Below are 25,000 nucleotides of genomic sequence, written 5' to 3' on the forward strand. Positions count from 1 at the left end.
GAAACTCAAAATGGCTTACACTTTTAGAATATATATATATATATATATATATATATATATATATATATATATATATATATATGTGTGTGTGTGTGTGTGTGTGTGTGTGCGCGCGCGCGTCTGTGTATTGTACAAGTATTGATATTGTGTCAATATTTCTATGTATGTTTCTATGTGTATGCTGCGTGTATATATTCATGTGTATGAGTAATATACCTAACACACTCATATAATTAAATACCCCATTCGTTTAAATCACTAACCACTAACAAATAAGCCTAAAATGCCAATTTTCCATAATTATACCAAGCTAACCAATAATACTAGAACACACTCAATAAAATTAATACTCAAGCTCTGATCGCTATTTCGCTAATATACTTTCTCCAGTACTGTTTAAATAGTTTCACTGTAACTATTCCCTAAAATATATTGGAAATTATCCAACAAGATTCCCGATAATATAATTTAAATTACATACTTTCAAAGATATATAAAATACTAAGAAGAAATGACGATTTTATAAGGATAAATTAAGTTCCTAAAAAATACATTATGTAATTTTGGAAAAGACTATCAAACTGTAGAAAAAAATCAAGGTGACCATATGTGAATTTTAAAATTCTTTGTAAAATCCTTGGAAAATTATTTAGATTAAAATACACACTTTATATACAAAAACCTAAATAAAAATTAATAAGTTTTATTAAAAGAAAATAAAAGAAATGAAATAAGTAAATAATAATAATTATGAATCACAATAAAAAACCTAATATATAAAAATAGGTATAATAATAATAATAATAATAATAATAATAATAATAATAATAACAATGATAATGTAATAATAATAACAATGATAATATAATAATAACAACAATGATAATATAATAACAACAATGATAATGATAATAATAACAACAACAACAATAATAATGATAATATTAATAATAATAATAATAAATAAATAAATAAATACATTATTACTTATATAAATTTAAAAAAATTAAACACATATATTAAATACATGTACATAGGCTTATGTGTGTGTCTGTGCGGGTATATCTGTATACATGTGTATTTATATGTGTGTATGTATGTATATGTATGTTTATATATGGAAACAAAACAAAAGCTAAAATAACTGCTATTTGATAAGCTTAAACTTATTAAGATATAAATTAAATTAAATAAATATCCAATCCGATATAACTAGAAAAAGCCAATGTTAATTTCAAAACAAAAAATATAGTTAAAAAAATAAAAATAAATAAATAATTGAACGAAAAACGTCGCGTTTTATTGATAAACAATATGACCCAATTTAGTTAAACTTTTTCCATACACTTTTGAATGATTGGATTATAATATTGTTAATATCATCGTCTGACAACTTCGTTAGTTACATGCCAACTGTTTCCACCCCCTTTTCCTTTTCTTGCTCTTAGTGTATCCATACCCCCTCTATATCTTTATATTACCCCTCCCTTCTTATCACTCTCTCTCTAACTTTTCCCTAAAATTACCCTTTTAACACCCTCCTTCTGTAACGGAAATTTGATATTTGTAAGTAATCTGAACCTTTTTAATTTTTGTATTTTAATTCTTCTTGCCTGTTGAGATTGAAACGTTTTTTTTAAATTTTTTTTCACACGGTAGTCACCACTTATCAAGGCCCGGAAGCCACTCGGTTTGAGCATCGTAGCAAGATATGATTGCATTTAAATAAAAAATAATAAAAAAATATATAATTTGCTCTCTTTGATTGAGCACTATCAACGACACTTGTTGAAATTCAATTATTTTTAATTTTTTGATATTTTTCTACCTGGAATATATATATATATATATATATATATATATATATATATATATATATATATATATATATATATGTGTGTGTGTGTGTGTGTGTGTGTGTGTGTGTGTGTGTGTGTGTGTGTGTGTGTGTGAACGTTTCTTTAAGTATATATGTGTGTATATGCGCATGTGTGTGCTCGCGCGCACGGCCGCTAGCTAACCCTCTCCAAGCACTCAACAACAAATAAAAACCAAATAAATAAACCGAACCTAATCGAACACCCAACAGGTCAAGACATACTTATCAAGAAATCATCTCACCAACGAGACGCCAAAAACTTAAACATTAAGACTCGAATTTTAAAGTAACCCCCTCCTCCTACCCCCACATATCCTCCTCCCCCTCCATGTATCCCTATGCCCTCAGCCACACCAGAAATGACCTTTCCAGACCCTCCCCCACAACTACCTAAGGTCCTTAAACTCCAAAACTAAAACACTACCGACATACCAAGAACCCCCTCCCACCTTTCTCCCTTGCTCCCTTCCTCTTTTTTCCGCTCTTCTCGCACCTCTCCCCTGACATCATTCACTCTTTCATCCCATCATAACGAACATTTCTGTAAAAGTCTGAGGAAGCTACAGACGGACAAAAAACAGCCGGGTAGCTGAAACAATAATGTAACTTAACAGAAAAATGCGGTAATAAAAAATAAAACGCATATTTGCTCTACAACAGTATTGAGCACTTATTAATTTCCATTTCTACTATATATATATATATATATATATATATATATATATATATATATATATATATATATATATATATATTAGCAGGTCGCCCAGCATCGCCCGCTCGTGAAATATGATTAAATATAATATTTCGATTAATGCAGATTTCTTATTTATTATTTTGACCCAATATATAGTAATAATTTAAAAAGTTAAAAAATAAAATGACGCGTGCGCCACCACCGAGAATCGAAACGAAAACGTTTAGCTTACGATTTACTTTTTCCTTTGACGTTAATGCCTGAACTATGAAGACATGTTTGCTGCAAGGCTAAAATTAGAAACATATTCTTAATGCCGTCATTTGACTTTCACCTGGCAAATTCCATTCTTTTTTGTAATTTTAACACTTTTGCACTGATTTTCTCAAATAACAATTAAATATAAAGTTTTGTACGGGTTCGAATACCCTATATATAAAGTTTCATGCCTGTAGACCAAAAGCGTACGCAGGAGTTTGCTAGGCAATTTTTTTTAACAAAATATATGTATGCATACATAAATATATAGAGAAAAATATTTGTGTTTATTATAACCTTTTTACGCAAATATTACACAAGTAGAATATCTGCATTAATATAATTACACGTAATAGTTAACTAAAGATGATCATCCCATACGAAAACCGAAAAACTAATACTGAATTAATTAAAATGAATGTTTAAAAGAATATGCAAAATAGCTAGATTTTTTGCAGATGAATGCAATTCCACGACCCATATATAACAAAGTCGTATGTTCTTTGTAAATAAATAGAAAAATATGAATATCAATACACACATTAATATCAATTTATTTTTTAATATGAATATAAATACACACAAAAATTTCATATATATATATATATATATATATATATATATATATATATATATATATATATATATATATAAAATCAACAACAAAATCTACGTAAATATATAAACGATAAAAACTGAACAGTAAATTGTCTATGGCATAGCGTAATGGATTAAGACGCTGGACTGAATATATATATATATATATATATATATATATATATATATATATATATATATATATATATATATATATATATATATATACTGCATGGGTTCCCGGCGTTGCCCGGGTGTTTTGATGTGTATGCTGAGCAAAAAAAAAAAAAAAAAAGGTCATTTTTTTAAACTTTGACCCCTATTATGACCCCTTAAAATTTATTGTTTAGGGCTCAAATAAAGTTATTAAGTTAGATCCATGTCCGAGAAATCTATGTCTAAAATTTTACGTGTTTAGACCCAAAATTGTAGGAAGAGTTTGATGGAGTTCTCAAAAGTCAAATCGTTGAACTTTGACCCCTTACTCGCCAAATTTCTGGCCGAAAACCAATCAGATCGATTTTTCCAAATCTCAGTACCCTATATATCAAATTTCGAATCTGTAAGCTTAAAATTGACAGAGTTATTGCGTAGGGAAATATACACAGACACACAGACACAGACACAGACGCTTTCACTTATATATATATATATATATATATATATATATATATATATATATATATATATATATATATATATATATATACCTCTTACCTCAGGAAATACTTTACAATATATATATCGCTCTTTCGAATCTCTGTAATTGCCTTGTTAATATATTCCTGATTTTATCAGAAAAAGCCTTATGTGTCATGTATATTTATCGAAGATTTTAAGTATAAACAATACGTGATTCGCTGCTGTAGAATGGAGCTCCAATTCGTTAAATAACTGTGGAATGTAACTCCAATTTATTAAATATCTGTAAAATGGGCTAAATTTCGTTAAATATCTGCAAAATGGGCTAAATTTCGTTAAATATCTGAAAAATGGGCTAAATTTCGTTAAATATCTGCAAAATGGGCTAAATTTCGTTAAATATCTGAAAAATGGGCTAAATTTCGTTAAATATCTGTTAGAATAAACAGTAAAAGTGACTTTTTAATGTGACCCTGTTATTTTCCATAAATTATGATCGTTTTTATATTGTATTCTTGTATTTGGAAGCAAGCAATTACTGTAATAAAGTAGAAAGAGGTCTTGTTTAAAATGAAGAAAAGATTTTTTTACACAGGAATCACCACTTATCAAGGCCACTCTAGAATAAGGGTTACTGGGTGTACATTAGTCAGTGTGATTATAACGCAGTAAACATAAGTAGTGGAAATTTTGTAAATTTGATTACTTAGAGAGACAGTTCATCAAGAACTTGTTTATATTGGACTTGAAAACAATCAGATTGTAGTCAGCTGGAAAGCAGGCAATCGGAAAAGAATTCTACAGGCGTGCATTTCTAAGAAAGAAGCTTTGTTCATGGTATCTGCATTTAGGTTTAGGCACAGATAAAGAGTGTGAGAAATTATTGATAGTGCTTTGGCTAGACGAGTGTTTTTCGTGAAAGTTTGGCGAGGGGGGACCATAGATTGAAGCTCAGCTGAGCATTTGCCATGAAAATAACGATAAAGCAGAGATGGGCTTGCAGCATCTCTTCTGTGGGATAGAGGTTGCAGGGAAGAGAAAAGGGCATCCCCCACTAAGCTACTAGTCTATTTTGAACTCTAACAAGGCAGGATAAGCTGCTTCTAGCAGCTCCTGTCCAGATGTGGCAACAGTTTTTTTTTTTTTTTTTTTTTTTTTTTTTACACAGCCTAGCCAAAACCACTATCAATAATTTCTCACACTCTTTATCTGTGCCTAAACCTAAATGCAGATACCATGAACAAAGCTTCTTTCTTAGAACTGCACGCCTGTAGAATTCTCTTCCGATTGCCTGCTTTCCAGCTGACTACAATCTGATTGATGAACCGTCCCCCTAAGTAATCAAATTTACAAAATTCCCAGTACTCCATCGTTGGACGTACCTGGTTTTTATATAGGTAGAGAATTGCATCAGCAGTGAGATATCTACTGGATCGGTTTTATGTACAAATAGGTTTCAAATTATTTCCTTTGGCGGCACTCAAAAACGAAAATCGCCAAGTAACAAAAAATAGCACAAAAAAAGCTGGTTCATAAGTTGTTAACCTCGCGACAATGAACGAAATTTTAAACGAAAATTAAGAATAAGTACTTCCAAAAACATGCACAAAATAAATTTAATTTAACATGTTTGAAGATAACCGTACAGTCATTTGCCTCTTTTTTCTAACTGTCAGTTTAAAGGCTTTGAAATTATTCAAAATTTCTTTCCCTCCAAATACGTGCGTATCGTCGTTGCGTATATAAACATCGTAAAGAAGTGTTTGCTTCGTCGTGACTGGTGTTTTCTTCTTGCCGGGTACTTTTAGGAGGAAAGGCTCATGAATCCTTGTTAGTGGCAGGCAATGAAGCACGTATCTATTCTCCTTGGCGGTAGGACTCCAAAAGGAAAATTTTTGCGCTGGATTCAGTGACGACATTCCAAAGGAGCTACCATAGCTTTTTATTTAAAATGAATGGTAGCTTCGTACGAATATCAAAATGTACTAAACCAAGTTTAATAACAGTACAAAATATAGCAAATATAACTCATGAACCAGAATAAAAATATAACGCATATATACATGGGGATATACAGTTGTCGGTACAAAAATATTCCAAGACATCTTTATAAATAACCAGTGCTTACAATTTTTATTCTGTGGGAATTAAAATAAAAATTATATTATCACAAAAATTATTCATAAACCAATTTACTTACACATTGTTTTCAGTTGGTTGATTAGGGTCAGCTGTAAAAAAAAAAAGATTTATCTTTAAAAACATTTTTTAAAAGAGCTTTAAAAGAAACCATATCAAGTTCATATTTGTGGCGTGGTCCTTAGCCCTGGGTAGAGACCATTTTGAACGTCTCTGTGTACAGCCAAGAACCACATTAACATTTAATATGAATTGTGTAAAAAAGTTATTGTTTGTACGAAGGAAGAAAATAGAATGGATGTACACGTAATGATTTGGGGAGAGACGGGAATAAATAAATTAGGGAGATAAATAAATATATAAATGAATAAATAAATATTAATGCGAATAGTGAACCTCCTCCTCCTCCATATTAAACGCGAAGCCAGATGCAACCCCCTCCCTCACACACAACGTTGTCAGCAGCGAGATCCCCCCTTCACTGCCTTTCCCCTCATTAGTAGTTATATATATGGTTAAGTGGCAGTTTTAGTCATTTATAACTGCTTTAAAGCTTCACCTTTTCAGCTATATTGTGAAAAAAATTTTCAATTTTCGTCCAGTAAAACAAAAGTTATGATGAATTTACTGGTGTTCAAATTCGTAAAAATATTTGAGGTGAGCGACGCTTTTATGACTGATTTCCATAGCAACCACGTAGCTTCAACGACTACAGTTGCTACTAATTCACTGTTGTCGCGAAAACAGAAGTAACACGTGAAACAGTGAGAATAAAAGCATGATATTTTACTTCTGTTTTCGCGACAACAGTGAATTAGTAGCAACAGTAGTAGCTGCAGCGATATGGTTGCTATGGAAACCAGTTATAAAAGCGTCGCTCACTAGGTGTATCAGAATTTTTGCAGAAATTTTTGGCACCCCTAACACGAAACTGCGAATAAAATATAAAAAAAAAATCGTTATTTCTCATTTAAAAGTGGGTTGTTTAATTTATTTATGGATTATGCTTCCAAAATAAACTATTAAAGTTGTATTTAAAGTAATAGAAATATTATTTTTTTATTTAAAAAAAAAAACTAATGAAATTAATTGAATTTTACGAGTTCAGTATTTTTCAATTTTTAAAATTTAAAAATCTATCAAAATTTTTTTATTGATTCTATTTTTACGATATTTTCAGGGTCAATGTGAAATTTTATGCTCTTTCCAATAAACCGAATATAATATTTTAGACAAACGTTTTTTTTTTAATTTACGCCCCCTTATTTTGAAATGTCTGTTAAAAAGTAAATAATTCATTTATGTACCAAAGTTTTAAATATCACAAATTGAAGATAAAAGATCAATAAATAATATATTCTAATTTAAAACAAAAAAGGGAATAGTTTTTTGGAAATTTACTTGTAAAGTCCGAAGTTTAAAACTTTTTTTTTAAACCACATTGTTTGTATTTTTTGTTTTAATGAAACCTTGGTCCTTGCTCCTTTAATTGAAAAAAAAATTAGGGTTTGAATTACATTTTTCGAGTAGTTATAAGCTTGGAAAGACAGAGGGTCGAATTATTCAATATTTTTCACGAAGTTTCTGACACACCTAGTCGCTCACCTACTTAAATATTTTTACGAATTTGAACATCAGGAAATTTATCAGAACCTTTGTTTTACTGAACTGATAATTGGGGGATTTTATTGAAAGCAGACGAATGCCGTGTATTGTTATTACACATGTGTTCATGGGGCAAAAAATAAAACTGAAATTAAACAAAGAACAAGTAAATTTATTGTAAACCTGGAAAAATGCGACGTCTGAATGTTTCGGGTGTCTGTCTCCTTGCTTTAAGAAATTCTCAATTTCACACTGGTTTATTAATTTTGCGTATAGTTCAAAATATCCATTGTTTGAATACTGCGTATTTGAGGATTTGGCAGCGTGGCATTGTGTATGTATACGTTACCTTCGTTTTTGCTAGTGCGTGTGTAGATGAATATGAATTGTGAGTCGTGAAGTCCTTCTCCTTTTGCCACTTGCGATCCTAGATAGTTTGTAGAGAACATTTCTTGGGTTTCCTTTGCTGTTCGACTCCTAGTTTTAAAGTATTTCCAGCTTCGCAGTGGCTTATTATTTTCGCATGTACGTGTTACTTTTTTGGTTCGAAAATATTTCCATTGGTTGAAAATTATTTAACACTTTTATGTTAAAATTGTTAGCTTTAGGAAATGAAGAGGAAAGCGAATTCCAACGAAGCGGGGAAATAATAAAGAGTATAAGCAATTAAAGCCGTTCGCATTTTAACGTTCGTAGGAATCACATTGTAATATAATTCATCACATTTTCAATAAGAAATTAATGCCAAGTCCAATACTGCAATATATGTGTACATATGGATTAGTGTTCTAATGAAATACTTAATGTTGTTGGTTCTAAGCTGAAATAAAATAAAAAAATTAAAAAAAATGAGCTGATAATACTTCTTTTATAGTTTCCTTTCTTTTATTTGCTTTCTTTTCTTCCCATGCTTTTCCTATTATATTCATACAGATGAACCATACAGCGTATGTGTAACAAGATTTACAAAAAGATGACCAGGTTACACGAACACAATCTTTAAATTAAGCTAGCAAACGTCGCAACGAATCGAATAGTGAGATTAAGCCGTTTTCAAGAAGTGATATAATATAGTAATACGTGATAGAAGGGCTAGACGTTTCGTCTGCAAAGCGAAACGAAAATCTTCAGAAGGATGTATTCCCTATATAGAGGAAGGATTGGAGTAGGGTAATTGTCTAATGATTAACTATTATTGCATGTACACTGTTGCTAATAGCGTTGCTAAGAAAGAAAGAGACATGATAGTAATAACATTACTACACAAACTGACTATATTTGTTGTGGTTGAAATATTTGTCTGTTTTCTTTTTGTTGCTTTTTTTTTTTTGGTTTTGTTTTATTTTTCTTATGTACCTATAATTTATTGCTTTTCAATTTCAAGGATTTTTTTTTAAAATATAACACGTAGTTTTACTTAGGAATATTTTTTTATCGCATTTTTAACGAAAGCGTATTTTCGATCATTTCCGATTAATTTACTTCTCATGGCAACGCTGGGACACGGGTACCGCTAGCAAATAACAAAATTAGCTTATCTGAACACGTTATCTACATGAGTATTTTAATATATGACTGAGATGTACTGTACATGTTGATGGACATTCAGTTTCATAATTCTTCCAAGCGAGATCTGATCCTAAAGCACGCGGCTTTCACGATGTATTTGAGAGACGCCTAAACACGAGTTTTAACCTGACAATAATAACCACGCTGATACAAGTCTTCTTAGATCACTGAAGTTAAGCGATGTGGAACCTGGCCAATACCAGATAGGGAACTCTTTGGAAATGTTAGGCGCTGTATGTCATATTCTATGACATATTAAATATAATCGAACAGAATAAGCCAAAAGAAATTTGAATATGTAACTAAAAACACTATTCATATTACACAAGATCTTATTTGAATTTATTATAAAAACTAGCTCGACCCGTTTCTCGGCATTGCCCGAAGAGATATAAAACCGTGCTGACTAATTGACTTACTAAGGTTTTTTTTTTTATGTTTGAGAGTTATTAGAGAAGATAGGTCAGGTGACTTATTTTCAATACCATTCACAGGTATGATCTCCACATGACCTTGCAGTTAGTCGGAAGTTTATGTTGCTAAACAACCAAACTGATCAGGAGATTTACCGCCCTATGTGAGACTTGTGTATGTAAACCAAGCACTTGCTACCTTATGGCTATATACGTGGAACAGCAAGCTAACATTAACAAGTTAAGGCGTTTACACTTTAACGGACACCGTTCTTTTCGGAAATACTTTTACCTGCATCTTAGGACCGATTGATCAGTGCTCAAAACCCTTCTTCACTTCAGTCTTCAAAGGTCTCGCTCGAATATTTGCTGCTATCTGATATAATATGACGTAATCGCATTGAAACACCGATTCTAATTCTCTCGTTCTGTCAGCCATTAAATAGAAGTCTTAAGTAATTCGCAATTGCATTTTGAATGCCGCCAGACTGAGGATTGAACCTTAAACCTCCAGAAGAGTGTAGCTTTACAACTGGATTTTACCAAATAATTTATCCACTACGCCACGGGTCTGTGCAGACTACTGAATGGAGGCGGAGAGTGAGAGAGAAAGAGAGAGAGAGAGAGAGAGAGAGGGAGACAGACAGACAGACAGACAGACAGAGACAGAGAGAGTTGGGGGGGGTGTAAAAAAAGATATCGCGCAGAGGAGAAGAAAAGAGGGGGATAAGAAAAAGAGAGAGAGACAAAAATATCAGTCAGGTTGAAGAGAAAAAAATGGAGAAGGACAGAGAGGTGGGGGGATTAGTAAGAGAGAAAAGAGACAAAGTGGGGAAAAAATCTACGCATAACGAAAATACTACTTTGTTGTTTTTTAATGTTTTCCTCTAAAATCTATTTTTAAAACTCATGTGAAACAGATGGAAACAATTAATTCATCTGTTATCAGTGATTTGCAAAAAAAAAAAAAAAAAAAAATCACTTACATCCGAAAGAAAACGTTGTAGAAAAAGCAATTTTAGTTGTGTTAAATTGTAATTCTTTTCCTTTTTTTTATACTCGAATATTTATATACTAGCAGGACCCGTGGAAATTCAACGGAATGAGAAATGTATTTAATCAACAAATGCATTTTGATAAAGCTGATATTTTTTTTTAATGGAAGTCACCACTTATCAAGGCCCAGAAGCCACTCGGAGATAAGGGTTATTGCATGTACAGTAATCAATGGGATAGTATCGTAGTAATCGTTAGTATTGGAGATTTGATAAAGTGTCTTACTTAAGGGGGCGGTTCATCAGGAATTTGTTTATGTTAGACTTGAAGACATCCAAGTTGTAATCAGGTGGGAAACAGGCAAACGGAAGAGAGTTCCACAGTTGTGCACTTCTAAGAAAGAAGCTTTGCTCATAGAATCTACGTTTTGGTTTTGGCACAGATAAAAGTAGGGAAATTAATGACAGTGGTTTCAGCTAGACGGGTGTTTATCGTGAAAGATTGGCGAAGGGGACTGGAGATTGGAGCTCAGACGAGCACATGCCATGGAAATAACGATAAAACAAAGACAGGCTTGCAACGTCTTTTCTGTGGGAGAGAGATTACAGAGAAGAGAAAAGGGCATCCCCACTAAGCCACAAAGTCTATTTTGTACTCTGTCAAGGCAGGATAGGTTGTTTTTAGCAGCTCCTGCCCAGATGTGGCAGCAGTACTCAATCCTTGGACGTACTTGGCTTTTATACAGATAGAGAATTTGCGGGTGTACCTTAGGGGGTCGATCCTTGGACCTTTATTATTCCTAATATTCATAAATGATAAAATTGTCTCTGAGATGGGTATATTTGCTGATGACTCCACACTCTATAACAGACACAAGGGGAAAATGAATGAACACATATCTAAGGCAATGGCAGAAACACTAGAGGAAGGCCTCCAATCTGTAGTGGAATGGGGACAAAAATGGATGGTCACATTCAATACTGCCAAGACTAAATTGGTTTCATTCAATAATTACCTTTTCAACCATCAACAGCTATGGCAAAAATACATTACCTGAAAGAACGTCTTTCAAACTCCTCGCCTTAACATTCACAGGGAACATGATTTGGAACAAATACATCAAGGGCATTGCCAAGGCTGCTGCGAAGAAGGTGGACTCTCTCTACTGTGCTAGAAAACTACTGACGCCTGAAAGTATCCTATACCTCTACAAAGCCACCATTCGTCCATGTATGGAGTATTGTTGTCACATTTGGGCTGATGCATCTGCTATTAGTCTCTCAATCCTGGACAGGATTCAAAAGAGAGTGCCCAACCTGATAGGTCCGGAACTGTTATCTAAGCTTCAACCTCTGTCTCATCGACGAAATGTTGCATCCCTCTGCCTGTTTTACAAGTATTTTAATGATGGATGTTCTGACGAACTACAAGCCCTTGTACCCCCTCAATGTAAATACCCTCGGGTTTCTGCTTCCCCAACTGTACTGATATGCAGAAGTTCATGTGTAATGTGAACAGACAGCAACTCATGTCCCTGATATTAGCCCCCTACGTCAAAGTGGCAACGTGCCTTGTTTGGGGTGAAAATATAATAAAAAACATCTACATCTATATAGAATTGAGATTTGTTTATGTTGATGCCAGATGGGGATCAGAGCGCTGATGATGTAAAGATAGGAGCTTGGTTTTAGATGCATTAAAAGTAACCAGCCACCTCTTCCCCCACTGTACCATGCGCCCGAGATCAGAGGAGAGAGAATCAGAGAGAACTTTGTCATTTATGGCCTTTGATGTGTTGCCCTAGATGGTCGCGTCATCAGCATAGATGTTAACGAATGATTTAAGTATGTGTTTTGGGAGATCATTGATATAGATCAGGAAATGAGGATGATGATGACGACGACGAAGATGACTATGACGATAACGACGATGATGATGATGATGATGATGATGATGATGATGATGATGATGATGATGATGACGACGATGATGGTAACGATGATGATGATGATAAAGGCGACGACGATGATGAAGATGATATGATAGATAAAGAATTGCTGATGGATGATGATGATGATGATGATGATGATGATGATGATGATGATGATGATGATGAGGAAAGCCTGCCTTGATAGGGTTTAAAATAGACTTTGTGGCCTGGTGGGAGATGTCCTTTTCTCTTCGCTGCAACCTCTATCTCACAGAAGAGATGTTGCGAGTTTGTCTCTGCTTTATCGTTATTTTCATGGAAAGTGTTCGACTGAGCTTCAATCTATGGTCCCCCCCCCTCGCCAAACTTTCACAAGAAACACTAGACTAGCTGAAAACATTATCAATAATTTTCCCCACTCTTTATCTGTGCCTAAACCTAAACATAGATTCCATGATCAAAGCTTCTTTCTTAGAACTCCACGCCTGTGGAATTGTCTTCCGTTTTCCTGCTTTCCAGCTGTCTATAATATGGTTGTCTTCAAGTCCAACGTGAACAAGTTTCTGATGAGCCGTTCCACTTAAGTTAACAAATTTACCGAACTTCCATTACTATCGATTACTATATTGTCCTTTTGACTACTCTACACTCTTTAACCCTTATCCTTGAGTGGCCTATCGGCCTTGATAGGTGGTGACGCCTATGGAAAAAAAAAGATGAGGGGTAGATAAAATATTTTACTTACGTGATTTGCGGACATCTTTCGCACTCAAGTATTCTTCTGAAATTAACGAAATGTTTGATTTTATTTGTTCGTTTTTTTTATGCATATCAACTTTTTTCTTATAACATCAATAATTTTTTATAATATCAATAATTTTTTATCATATCTATATTTTTTTATCATATCAACATTTTTTTATAATATCAATAATTTTTTATCATATCTATATTTTTTTATCATATCAACATTTTTTTTTATAATATCAATAATTTTTTATCATATCTATATTTTTTTTATCATATCAACATTTTTTATAATATCAATAATTTTTTATCATATCTATATTTTTTTATCATATCAACATTTTTTTTATAATATCAATAATTTTTTATCATATCTATATTTTTTTTATCATATCAACATTTTTTTTATAATATCAATAATTTTTTATCATATCTATATTTTTTTATCATATCAACATTTTTTTTTTATAATATCAATAATTTTTTATCATATCTATATTTTTTTATCATATCAACATTTTTTTTTTATAATATCAATAATTTTTTATCATATCTATATTTTTTTTATCATATCAACATTTTTTTATAATATCAATAATTTTTTATCATATCTATATTTTTTTATCATATCAACATTTTTTTATAATATCAATAATTTTTTATCATATCTATATTTTTTTTATCATATCAACATTTTTTTATAATATCAATAATTTTTTATCATATCTATATTTTTTTATCATATCAACATTTTTTTATAATATCAATAATTTTTTATCATATCTATATTTTTTTTATCATATCAACATTTTTTTATAATATCAATAATTTTTTATCATATCTATATTTTTTTATCATATCAACATTTTTTTATAATATCAATAATTTTTTATCATATCTATATTTTTTTATCATATCAACATTTTTTTTTTATAATATCAATAATTTTTTATCATATCTATATTTTTTTATCATATCAACATTTTTTTATAATATCAATAATTTTTTATCATATCTATATTTTTTTATCATATCAACATTTTTTTTTATAATATCAATAATTTTTTATCATATCTATATTTTTTTTATCATATCAACATTTTTTATAATATCAATAATTTTTTATCATATCTATATTTTTTTATCATATCAACATTTTTTTATAATATCAATAATTTTTTATCATATCTATATTTTTTTATCATATCAACATTTTTTTTTTATAATATCAATAATTTTTTATCATATCTATATTTTTTTATCATATCAACATTTTTTTATAATATCAATAATTTTTTATCATATCTATATTTTTTTATCATATCAACATTTTTTTTTATAATATCAATAATTTTTTATCATATCTATATTTTTTTTATCATATCAACATTTTTTATAATATCAATAATTTTTTATCATATCTATATTTTTTTATCATATCAACATTTTTTTTATAATATCAATAATTTTTTATCATATCTATATTTTTTTTATCATATCAACATTTTTTTTATAATATCAATAATTTTTTATCATATCTATATTTTTTTATCATATCAACATTTTTTTTTTATAATATCAATAATTTTTTATCATATCTATATTTTTTTATCATATCAACATTTTTTTTTTATAATATCAATAATTTTTTATCATATCTATATTTTTTTTATCATATCAACATTTTTTTATAATATCAATAATTTTTTATCATATCTATATTTTTTTATCATATCAACATTTTTTTATAATATCAATAATTTTTTATCATATCTATATTTTTTTTATCATATCAACATTTTTTTATAATATCAATAATTTTTTATCATATCTATATTTTTTTATCATATCAACATTTTTTTATAATATCAATAATTTTTTATCATATCTATATTTTTTTTATCATATCAACATTTTTTTATAATATCAATAATTTTTTATCATATCTATATTTTTTTATCATATCAACATTTTTTTATAATATCAATAATTTTTTATCATATCTATATTTTTTTTATCATATCAACATTTTTTTATAATATCAATAATTTTTTATCATATCTATATTTTTTTATCATATCAACATTTTTTTATAATATCAATAATTTTTTATCATATCTATATTTTTTTATCATATCAACATTTTTTTATAATATCAATAATTTTTTATCATATCTATATTTTTTTATCATATCAACATTTTTTTTTTATAATATCAATAATTTTTTATCATATCTATATTTTTTTATCATATCAACATTTTTTTATAATATCAATAATTTTTTATCATATCTATATTTTTTTTATCATATCAACATTTTTTTATAATATCAATAATTTTTTATCATATCTATATTTTTTTATCATATCAACATTTTTTTATAATATCAATAATTTTTTATCATATCTATATTTTTTTTATCATATCAACATTTTTTTTCCAATCTTTTTAAATACCTTTAATCGCCATGCTTCTCAGATGTAATATATCTATACCTGGTGAGGACACTTGTGCAGCATAATCACATTGACACTGGTTCTCACTGGATCACTGAAGTTAAGCAACGTTGACCTGGTCAGTACTAAATGGGTGACCATTTTGAGACTTCCATGTGCTGTATGTGCTCTCTGCTTATCTCGGCATTGTCTCCAGTCATCCTGGTCTTCTCGTTGCCACTGGACTCAAACATTGCCGGTTCAGGAGAGGTGTGGTTACGATTGCGAAACCCTTGCCTTACAATTACACGTGCAGTTTCCTTTACAGGGGTTACCCTTTGTCTTTTGAGACTCAACAGACACTATGTGAAATTTTATTTCCAAACTTGTACCATATTAAAATTTCTCAACGACTCTGATATCTTCTGTTCACCTGCTAGAACTCTCCAGAAACATTTCTAACATTTGCCTTGTATGCAGATTATCTTCATAACAAATCAGCCAAAAGGCAATTCCAAACGTTCAAATGCGGCTTTCAGATGATAACGAACGAGAATCCCATGCAATCTGAGAAACTTGTTTGCGTGCATGATGATAATGATTCACACTTTACCCATTTTAAAATGAATTCTTCCCAAATTGAATTCCTAACAATTAAAAAAACAAAAACATTCTTGCATCCATCTTATTGTTACAATCTATCTATCTTCTATACTCCTATAAATTAGTGTTTCTTTTGTGTGTATCGATATTCATATTAAAACCCCTCTTTTCTATTTATTTAAAAAGAAAATACAATTTTCTTATATATTGGTTGTGGAATTGCATTCACTAGCAAACGATCTAACTAATTTGCATAATTTTTTAAACATTCATTTTAATTAATTCGCTATTAGTTTTTTTCGGTTTTCTTATGGGATGATCATCTTTAGTTAACTATTACGTGTAATTATATTCATGCAGATATTCTACATGATTTATACTTGTATAATATTTGCATAAAAAGTTTACAGTAAACACAAAATTGTTTCCATATATATTTATGTATACGTATATATTTTTCTTGCATCTATAAAAGTGAAAGTATCTGTCTGTCTGTCTGTTTGTCTGTCTGTGTACATTTCCCTACAGATTTTCAGTCTACAGACCCGAAATTTGATATACAGGGTACTGAGATTTGGGAAAATCTTTGCAATCTATTTTCGGCCAGAAATTTGGGTGTTAAGGGGTCAAAGTTCAACGATTTGACCTTTGAGAACTCCACCAAACTCCTCCGACAATTTGAGGTCTAAACACTTGAAATTTTAAATATAGGTTCCTTGGACATGGATCTAACTTAATAACTCGATTTGAGCCCAAAACAATAAATGTTAAGGGGTCATAATAGGGGTCAAAGTTAAAAAAAAATTAACCCCTTTTTTTTTTTTTTTTGCTCAACATACACCTCCAAACACTCAGGCAACGCCAGGCTGAAATGCTAGTTTTAAATAAATTAAAAAAAAAAAATAACTGTAAATCAAAAAAAAAATGTAGCGTATTATTTGGATTCTTCACAACACTGTTCTTATCTTGAGTATTATTACCACAATGTTTCAGCCGATGTGACCTCCGACCTTCTTCATCTGTATCTTGACAAACCCGGGAATCTTTCTGCTGAACTCGGGAGTTTGAATGGAATTTCGAACAGAACCGTTTATTTAATGTATTTATGTATAGCATATTTTTGTTCCATCAGCTATGTCCACAAGGACCCGTAGCATAGTGGATAAGTGAGCTGGTAAAATTCAGTAGTAAATTGTATTTTGAGTGTCAAGCCTGCTACCTGTTCGCATTACATAAAAGGTTCCATTTGTAATTCCATGCAGATTCACTGGTTCGGTAGAAAGATTCATGAGTTCGACAAGATAAACCTGAAGAAGGTCGGAGGTTACATCGATCAGAACATTGAAATAACACTTAAGATAAAAACTGTAGTCTGGGGGATCCAAATAATACGAATAACTCAATCATCATCTCAAAAATTCAGAAACAAAAATGTAACGATATTTTTTTTTTCTGAAGCAATGATGAAAAAGAATCAACTTTGTGGGTGTGCTTTGTGTAATTTCTGACTTTTAGCTGAACACACAGACAGACGCATAGACAGAAACTTTCCTATATATGCATAATAGAATAAGGTATATATATATATATATTTTTTTTTTACCTGATCTTCCAAATCCAGCCAAACCAGATGATCTCGGCTGCTTTTTTTTCCAAATGTATGCAATCAAGGCTGCCAGAATACAGAGTCCAACTATTCCACCCACCAGACCTCCAATAATTGTTCCATGATTGTCGAATTTGTTGTTTTTCTTTGATATTTGGGCCGTTGTTGCAGTGGAATATGCTAAAAACAAAGAGCAACATTTGTAATCATAGAATGCAGGGATCAAAGTGTGGCTGAATTTTTAAAAAGTAAAGTTTTATGATTATTGTTATGACGTTGTAGGTTTCGAATTCCATGTCACCAGTGTTGTAACGATATAAATTACAGATTCTCCAATACCAGCAGTGTAGCAGTGTAAGTTTCGAATCTCTTGTCACCAGTGTTGTAACGATATAAATTACAGATTCTCCAATACCAGCAGTGTAGCAGTGTAAGTTTCGAATCTCTTGTCACCAGTGTTGTGTTGTAAGTTTAAATCCCTCATTGCTGGTTTTATAGTGGTGTGAATTCCGAATGCCTAATCGCTATACCTAATCGCTAGTGTTGTGACGTTTTAAATTACAAATCATTCATCACATATGTTGTGACGATGTACATTTCAAATCCCTAGTCACCAATGTTGTGATGGTGTAGGTTTCAAATATCTCGTTGCCAGTGTTGTGGCTATGAATGTTCCTAACTTACACAACAACAACACTGTCGATGATGGATTCGAAACTTACACTACCATAACACTGTCGATGAAGGATTCATAATTTACATTGTCACAACACTGGTGACAAGTGAACTGGTAATTTACACTGCCATAACACTGACGACGAAGGATTTGAAAATTATGCTGTCACAACACTGGTGACGAGGTATTTGTAATTTACATCACACCAGTACTGACGATGAGGGATTCAAAACTTCTGTCATAATATTGGTAATGCGGGATTTGTAATTTACACTGCCACAACAATGGCAGCGAGGGATCTGTAACCTACACCATCACAGCACTGATGATGACGGATTCGAAACTTACATTGTTACAACAGCAGTGACAAGGGATTCCTAGTTTACCCCACCACAATATTGTTCTGAATCCCTAGTTACCAGTGTTGTTGTTGTGTAAATTACAAATCCCTTATCATCAGTATTGTGATGGTGTAAGTTTCAAATCAAAAAGGTTGGTAATAATCAAGACAAACACAGTATAGTTAACAAAATGTATATTATAAAATGTATGTTACAGAAGTATACTTCATGATTCTGAGGCCATAATTGCCACGAATTGATAATATTTACTTCGTTCCAACCACATAAAAAGTCATTTCTGCACAACGATTTTAATTGACATGAAAGAGGGACTGCTTCATCAATCAGAATCTTTGGATCTCGGAATATACTTCTATCCTCTTCTGTGTAAATGTTGCATAGGGGGGTTACATATTGAGCGACACATTTAACGGGGGACTCAGAACAGGGATGATAATAACATTTATATAGATGACACACACAATGACGACTGTGACGATTCTTGGGGACTTCATATTATTATTACGGAGCTGAGACATTTCTGCAACAGTTTCTGTTAACACAGAGAGGGGAAGATACATTATTGATGATGACGAAAGACACATAATACTTGGAGGGAATTATACAAAGTTCATTTAAGATGATAAAACACATTTAACTTTCGGTTGTAATAACGACATGAAGACAAACAGTTACAAAATATAGATGGTGAGTTTTTTATTCATCATCCGGCCGATTGATGACTCAGGAATTCAAGCTTGCATGGCTATATGGGCTCCTCTTACCCCCCCTTTCGCTTCTTAATGATGTCTGGGATTCAAGCCTTTTGACCACATGGTTTCGTTTCCTCTCCCCTTCGCTTCTAAGGGAATCAGCTCCACTGAATTGCTGTCCGACTTTCATCTATGACTGTCTGTGATTCTCTAAACCTGATTAACTAACTTCGAATCCCAGCTCAATATATTGAGAATCTCCTATGTTTGTGACGTCAGAGGTATGCTGTTAACCAACGTGACTAAATTGCACGTGGATTTTTACATATGTCTGTCCAAACACACTTTTGGTAAAGAATTCCCAATTTTAATTGTTCAATATTTAACCTATTTTTAATCATTATCCATAAACTCGCATTGTCCATTCTTTTAACTGACATATTTAATATCCAGTTATTTCTAAAAGAATGGACAATCGCTATATCTATGGCATAAATAATATTTGGTTATTTCTAAAAGAATTAACAATCGACTGCATTCCTAGGATTTCAATTTCCATTATATTTTAACACTTGCCTACAGGGTTCGATTCTAGGCTTTTCCTAATATCATTTTCACTTAGCCAGTCTGCCTTCTTACTCACATGAGAAGGGGACAGCCCTTCTTATGTAACTTTGACCAGATTTTCCCTACATAGCAATCGTTAGTAAAAAATAAATGTAATTATGAGTAGCATAAATTAAAAAATGTATAAAACAAAATTGTTAGGTAAATAAAATGCATTTACAAATGAATTAAGTAGAATTTAGTTCACAAAATCTTTTTATATTTTCGAATTTATGCAATTTAGTGATACAGTTGTATTTTTATCAATTTTTACCCTCTGATGTAAAGTGTCTATGAAAATCTATGAGTTAAGGACTTTTCTTTATTATAATTAATTGCTCGATTAATAAATATTTAAGTTATTAAATTTTTATTTTTATCATCAATGTTTCTTTGTATATATATATATATATATATATATATATATATATATATATATATATATATATATATATATATATATATATATATATATATATATATATAAAATAATTTTTTTGATTAAAAAAAAGAAGATAATCGTTCTTGGATAAACTCATTCTCTTTTACTAAAATAAATTAACATAATAAAAGTTTTCTTTCTTTTGTGGGTTTCCCATGTCTTAATTCCTTCTAGAATTCTGCTCTGAAATGCCCTACAAGATGTCCGACTTTTGCAGGTGTCACCTGCCAACTGCAATGTCTTTTAATTAAAAAAAAAAAAATCAAACGATTAGAAAGCGACCTAATCGTCGGCATTTCTTATCGAAATGCATAAAATAAGAGCCACACAAATGACTTACTTTGTTCGCATTGCCTCCCTTCAAATCCTTCGGGGCAATTACAGTGGAAATTATCGGCGTTTTCAACACACTGTCCTCCATTGAAACAAGTCTCCTCCGTACATATTGCAATTCCTGAAAGAAAAAATTAAAAATGTAATCTTGGATTCCAAATTATTTTACTTTATTTTTTAACATTTTTAGTTGTAGAAGATATTTACGAATGACCGACATATGTACTTGTGCGTAAGATTATTCAATAAAAAGCATATTTTAAATAGACTCATTATACCTTATTCTAGTGAATCATAACCTTCTATCTCCCTCCCTCTCTTTATATATATATATATATATATATATATATATATATATATATATATCATTCAAACATGGTAGTTTTTGAATATATAGTTAAGTGGCAGTTTAAATCATTTAGAACTGCTTTAAAGCTTCACCACTCACTCATTTTTCGAACAAATTTCAAACAATTATTACAATTTGTAGATCACTTTCTCAACCTACACTCATGAGCAAACAAAATGGTCCCAGCGTGAAAGAAGGAAGAAATCGATTTTTCAATATTTTTCTATGAATTTTTGTTAATTTTAACGTAAAATTTCTATTTTGCAGATCATTATTATTATAGCATATAATAATAAGTGAAAAAATTAATCCTAAAAATGGTAAGACCGCATCTTGGCGAGGATATAAAAACCGAATTGCAGCATTAAGGCAGTCCAAAATGACTTACAAGCAGATTTTGGATATTTTAAGAAAAGGAAATGTGAAAACGTCTCTTTCTACAGTGAAGTGAATTGGTCAAAGGTTCGAAGTCTCGGTAAAGAGGAAATCTGGATCTGGTCGCCCTAAAACATTCACTTTGAAGGACGACCACTGGCTTAAATTAAGTGTTTTGAAGGATTGAAAGAAAACTTATGTTGACCATAGCAAAGAATTCAAAACGGGCCGGAAATTCTCTTTCTAGATATACAATATTTAGATGAATGAAAGAAATGGGATTTTCTTCTAAAAGGTGTGCAAAGAAGCCATTTTTATCTAAGAAGAACATCAATGAGAAAAATATTTTTCTCGTGTTGAAAGATACAGACTGGTTCAGGAATGTTTTCTGGTCAGATTAATCAAGATTTTGTCTTGTTAGTGATGCTCCCGAACGGTGCATTCGAAGAACTGGAGAAAGATTTTCGCCAAATTGCATAAAAACGAGTAAAACCTGGGAATGGAGGGATGATGGTATGGGGAACTTTTACTGCAGTAGGAGTTGGGGAACTTATTAGATATGAGAAGTCAATTAATACAAAGGAATACATTCGAATATTAGAAACACGACTGTTACCAAGTATCCAGAAGCTGGGAATATCCCAGAACATTATTTTTCAACATGATAATGTTCCTGCACACACTGCTAAAGTAAAAAAAATGGTTTTCTGATAATTCAATTAATGTGATATTTTGGCCAGCTCAAAGCCCCGAATTAAACCAAATCGAGAATATTTGGTCCATAATATCTCGTGCATTAGCCGGAAGAACTTTTTTGAACAATGAAAAACTGTGGGAAGCTGAGAAAAGCGAATGGAATAGCATCTCCTGCTCACGATGTTTCACTTTGGTTGAGAGCATGTCTAAAAGGATTGATCTTTTAAAAAAAATCAAAATGGAATGCGATTCCATACTAACCATTTATTAGAGTAAATGCTTTGTTCTGTGTTATTAGTCTCGTTTAAGTTTCCTTGTTCAATTATTCTTTTTTCAATAAAGCTTTTAGTGCAATAAAATGTATAAAATTTGTTTGCCCCCCCCCTTTTTTTGTGCCCACAAGTGTATATTGTGAAAGTTTTTAAAATGTTTTAATATTATTTTCATGTTGTATAATTTTTATGTTGTCAACGAGGACCTTTCTAAGATTGGTGGGAAGGACAGTTATGTTCTTTTAAGAAATGTTTATCTATAGCACTAGTCTTATTTAAATGCATGGTTATTCGCCGGGACAACGTTGTCGATGTATGCCCAATGTATGTATGATTTTTGGAGTTACATTCTCCCATAGAGCATTTGAATTTATACACTACATTAGTTTGTTCCAACGTTTTTATAGCCGGTGATGAGTTATTTCTAACCACAAGGTTTTGTGTTCTAAACCTCTTGTAGTAGATAATAAATTTAATTTTAGAATTACTGTCAAAAAGGCGTCAAGTATCTACGTATGATATTTTTAATTGCGTTTTCTTCGATTCTGAAGTTAGGTGGCATTTGATTTTGATAAAATATGTTAATGGGGTTTGCATTGCGGTGTTGGCTAATATTATTATTAGGGTTTCTAAGGGATTGTAGCATTCGTTTTATTTGCTCATCAACGATGTAATTAGGAAAATGATTATTGATGAGTACTTGTTTAATGTTTTTTTTTAATTTCAATTAGTAATGCTATTTTTGTGGAGGATATAATTTTAATGCGATTTAATAAATTTTTATGGCTATTTTGTACCTTTGTGGGCACTTACTTTTAAGCATAAACTCTGACCTCCTGAACTTTAAAATCAAAAGACACCTAACTTCAAAATCGAAGAAAACGCAATTAAAAATATCATACGTAGATACGTGACGCCTTTTGACAGTAATTCTAAAATTCCAAAAATCATGTAAATCAATTAAGTAGTTAAATTTTTATAATAATAAAATCAAATTTTATGATTAAAGGACAAGCGGCGATTTCGCGACGCCATCTTGAAAACACTCTGATGGAACAAAGAAGACAACTGCAAATTGTGATTTTAGAAAGCCATTCTTAAGATATGAAGAGGAGGAGCGTTGGAAAAAAAACTTAATATCGGTTAAAAATGACTTTCTTTATTAAATGAAACTACTTTTATTCCATTTTATTATTCATTTAGACATTTTTGTTTTATTTGGAGGATCCTTAAATAAATGACGTGTTATCCTGAAGAACTGGTGCAGTGGTGCACCTGGACGATTGTCCGAATTCTATACGTGTTGAACTGGTGGCCGTGGGCGTCAATCTCAGTTATATAACTTATTCTTTTAAATATGGAAACTTGAATAACCCCAGTGTCAGCTATTGTTCTTCTTTCAACTATAATTGCTGTATGGTCGGCAAACCTATCCATCCTTCTCCCCTAACCTTTCCTGTAACTTTTGCACTGATAGATACAAAGTTTTACACAGTCAAATAAATGTACTTTTGAGCCTTCTTAATTTCTACCTTTTTTTTCTTCTTTTTTTTCATTTTTTTTTGTCTTTGTTTTTCCTTTTCCTTTTCTTTTTTCTTTATTTTATTTTTTTTCTTTACTTTTCCTTTTTCTTTTTGTTTCCTTGTTTTCTTTCTTTTTTTCGTTTCCTTACTTTTTCTTTTCTTTTTTCTTTATTTTGTTTTTCCTTTTCTTTACTTTTTCCTTTTTCTTTTTTGTTTCTTTGTTTTCTTTCTCTTTCTTTTCGTTTCTTTACTTTTTCTTTTCTTTTTTCTTTATTTTTTCTTTACTTTTACTTTTTCTTTTTGCTCCCTTGTTTTCTTTCTTTTTTTCGTTTCTTTACTTTTTCTTACTTTTTCTTTTCTTTTTTCTTTATTTTGTATTCCTTTTTCTTTGCTTTTTCCTTTTTCTTTTTTGATTCCTTGTTTTCTTTCTTTTTCTTTTCGTTTCTTTACTTTTTCTTACCTTTTCGTTTCTTTTTTCTTTATTTTTTTTCTTTACTTTTCCTTTTTCTTTTTTGTTTCTTTGTTTTCTATCTTTTTTTCGTTTCTTTACTTTTTCT

General features: G+C 30.8%; 1 protein-coding gene across 1 annotated transcript in view; it reads right to left on the reverse strand.

Annotated features, from left to right (window-relative positions):
• The window catches only part of LOC145248657 (uncharacterized), a 124,752-nt gene that overhangs the window by 17,548 nt on the left and 82,204 nt on the right, over positions 1–25,000 (reverse strand). The window contains exons 4-7 of the mRNA XM_080110326.1: positions 21,236–21,349; positions 18,115–18,297; positions 13,471–13,506; positions 6,274–6,304 (exon numbers count right to left, since the gene is read on the reverse strand). Of these exons, the coding sequence (XP_079966452.1) occupies positions 6,274–6,304; positions 13,471–13,506; positions 18,115–18,297; positions 21,236–21,349 (364 nt within the window). The remainder of the gene's footprint in view (positions 1–6,273; positions 6,305–13,470; positions 13,507–18,114; positions 18,298–21,235; positions 21,350–25,000) is intronic.

This window comes from Euprymna scolopes, chromosome 27 (genome assembly GCF_053919585.1).
Source record: "Euprymna scolopes isolate OS-2025 chromosome 27, ASM5391958v1, whole genome shotgun sequence".
In the NCBI taxonomy this organism is placed as follows: Eukaryota; Metazoa; Mollusca; class Cephalopoda; order Sepiida; family Sepiolidae; genus Euprymna; species Euprymna scolopes.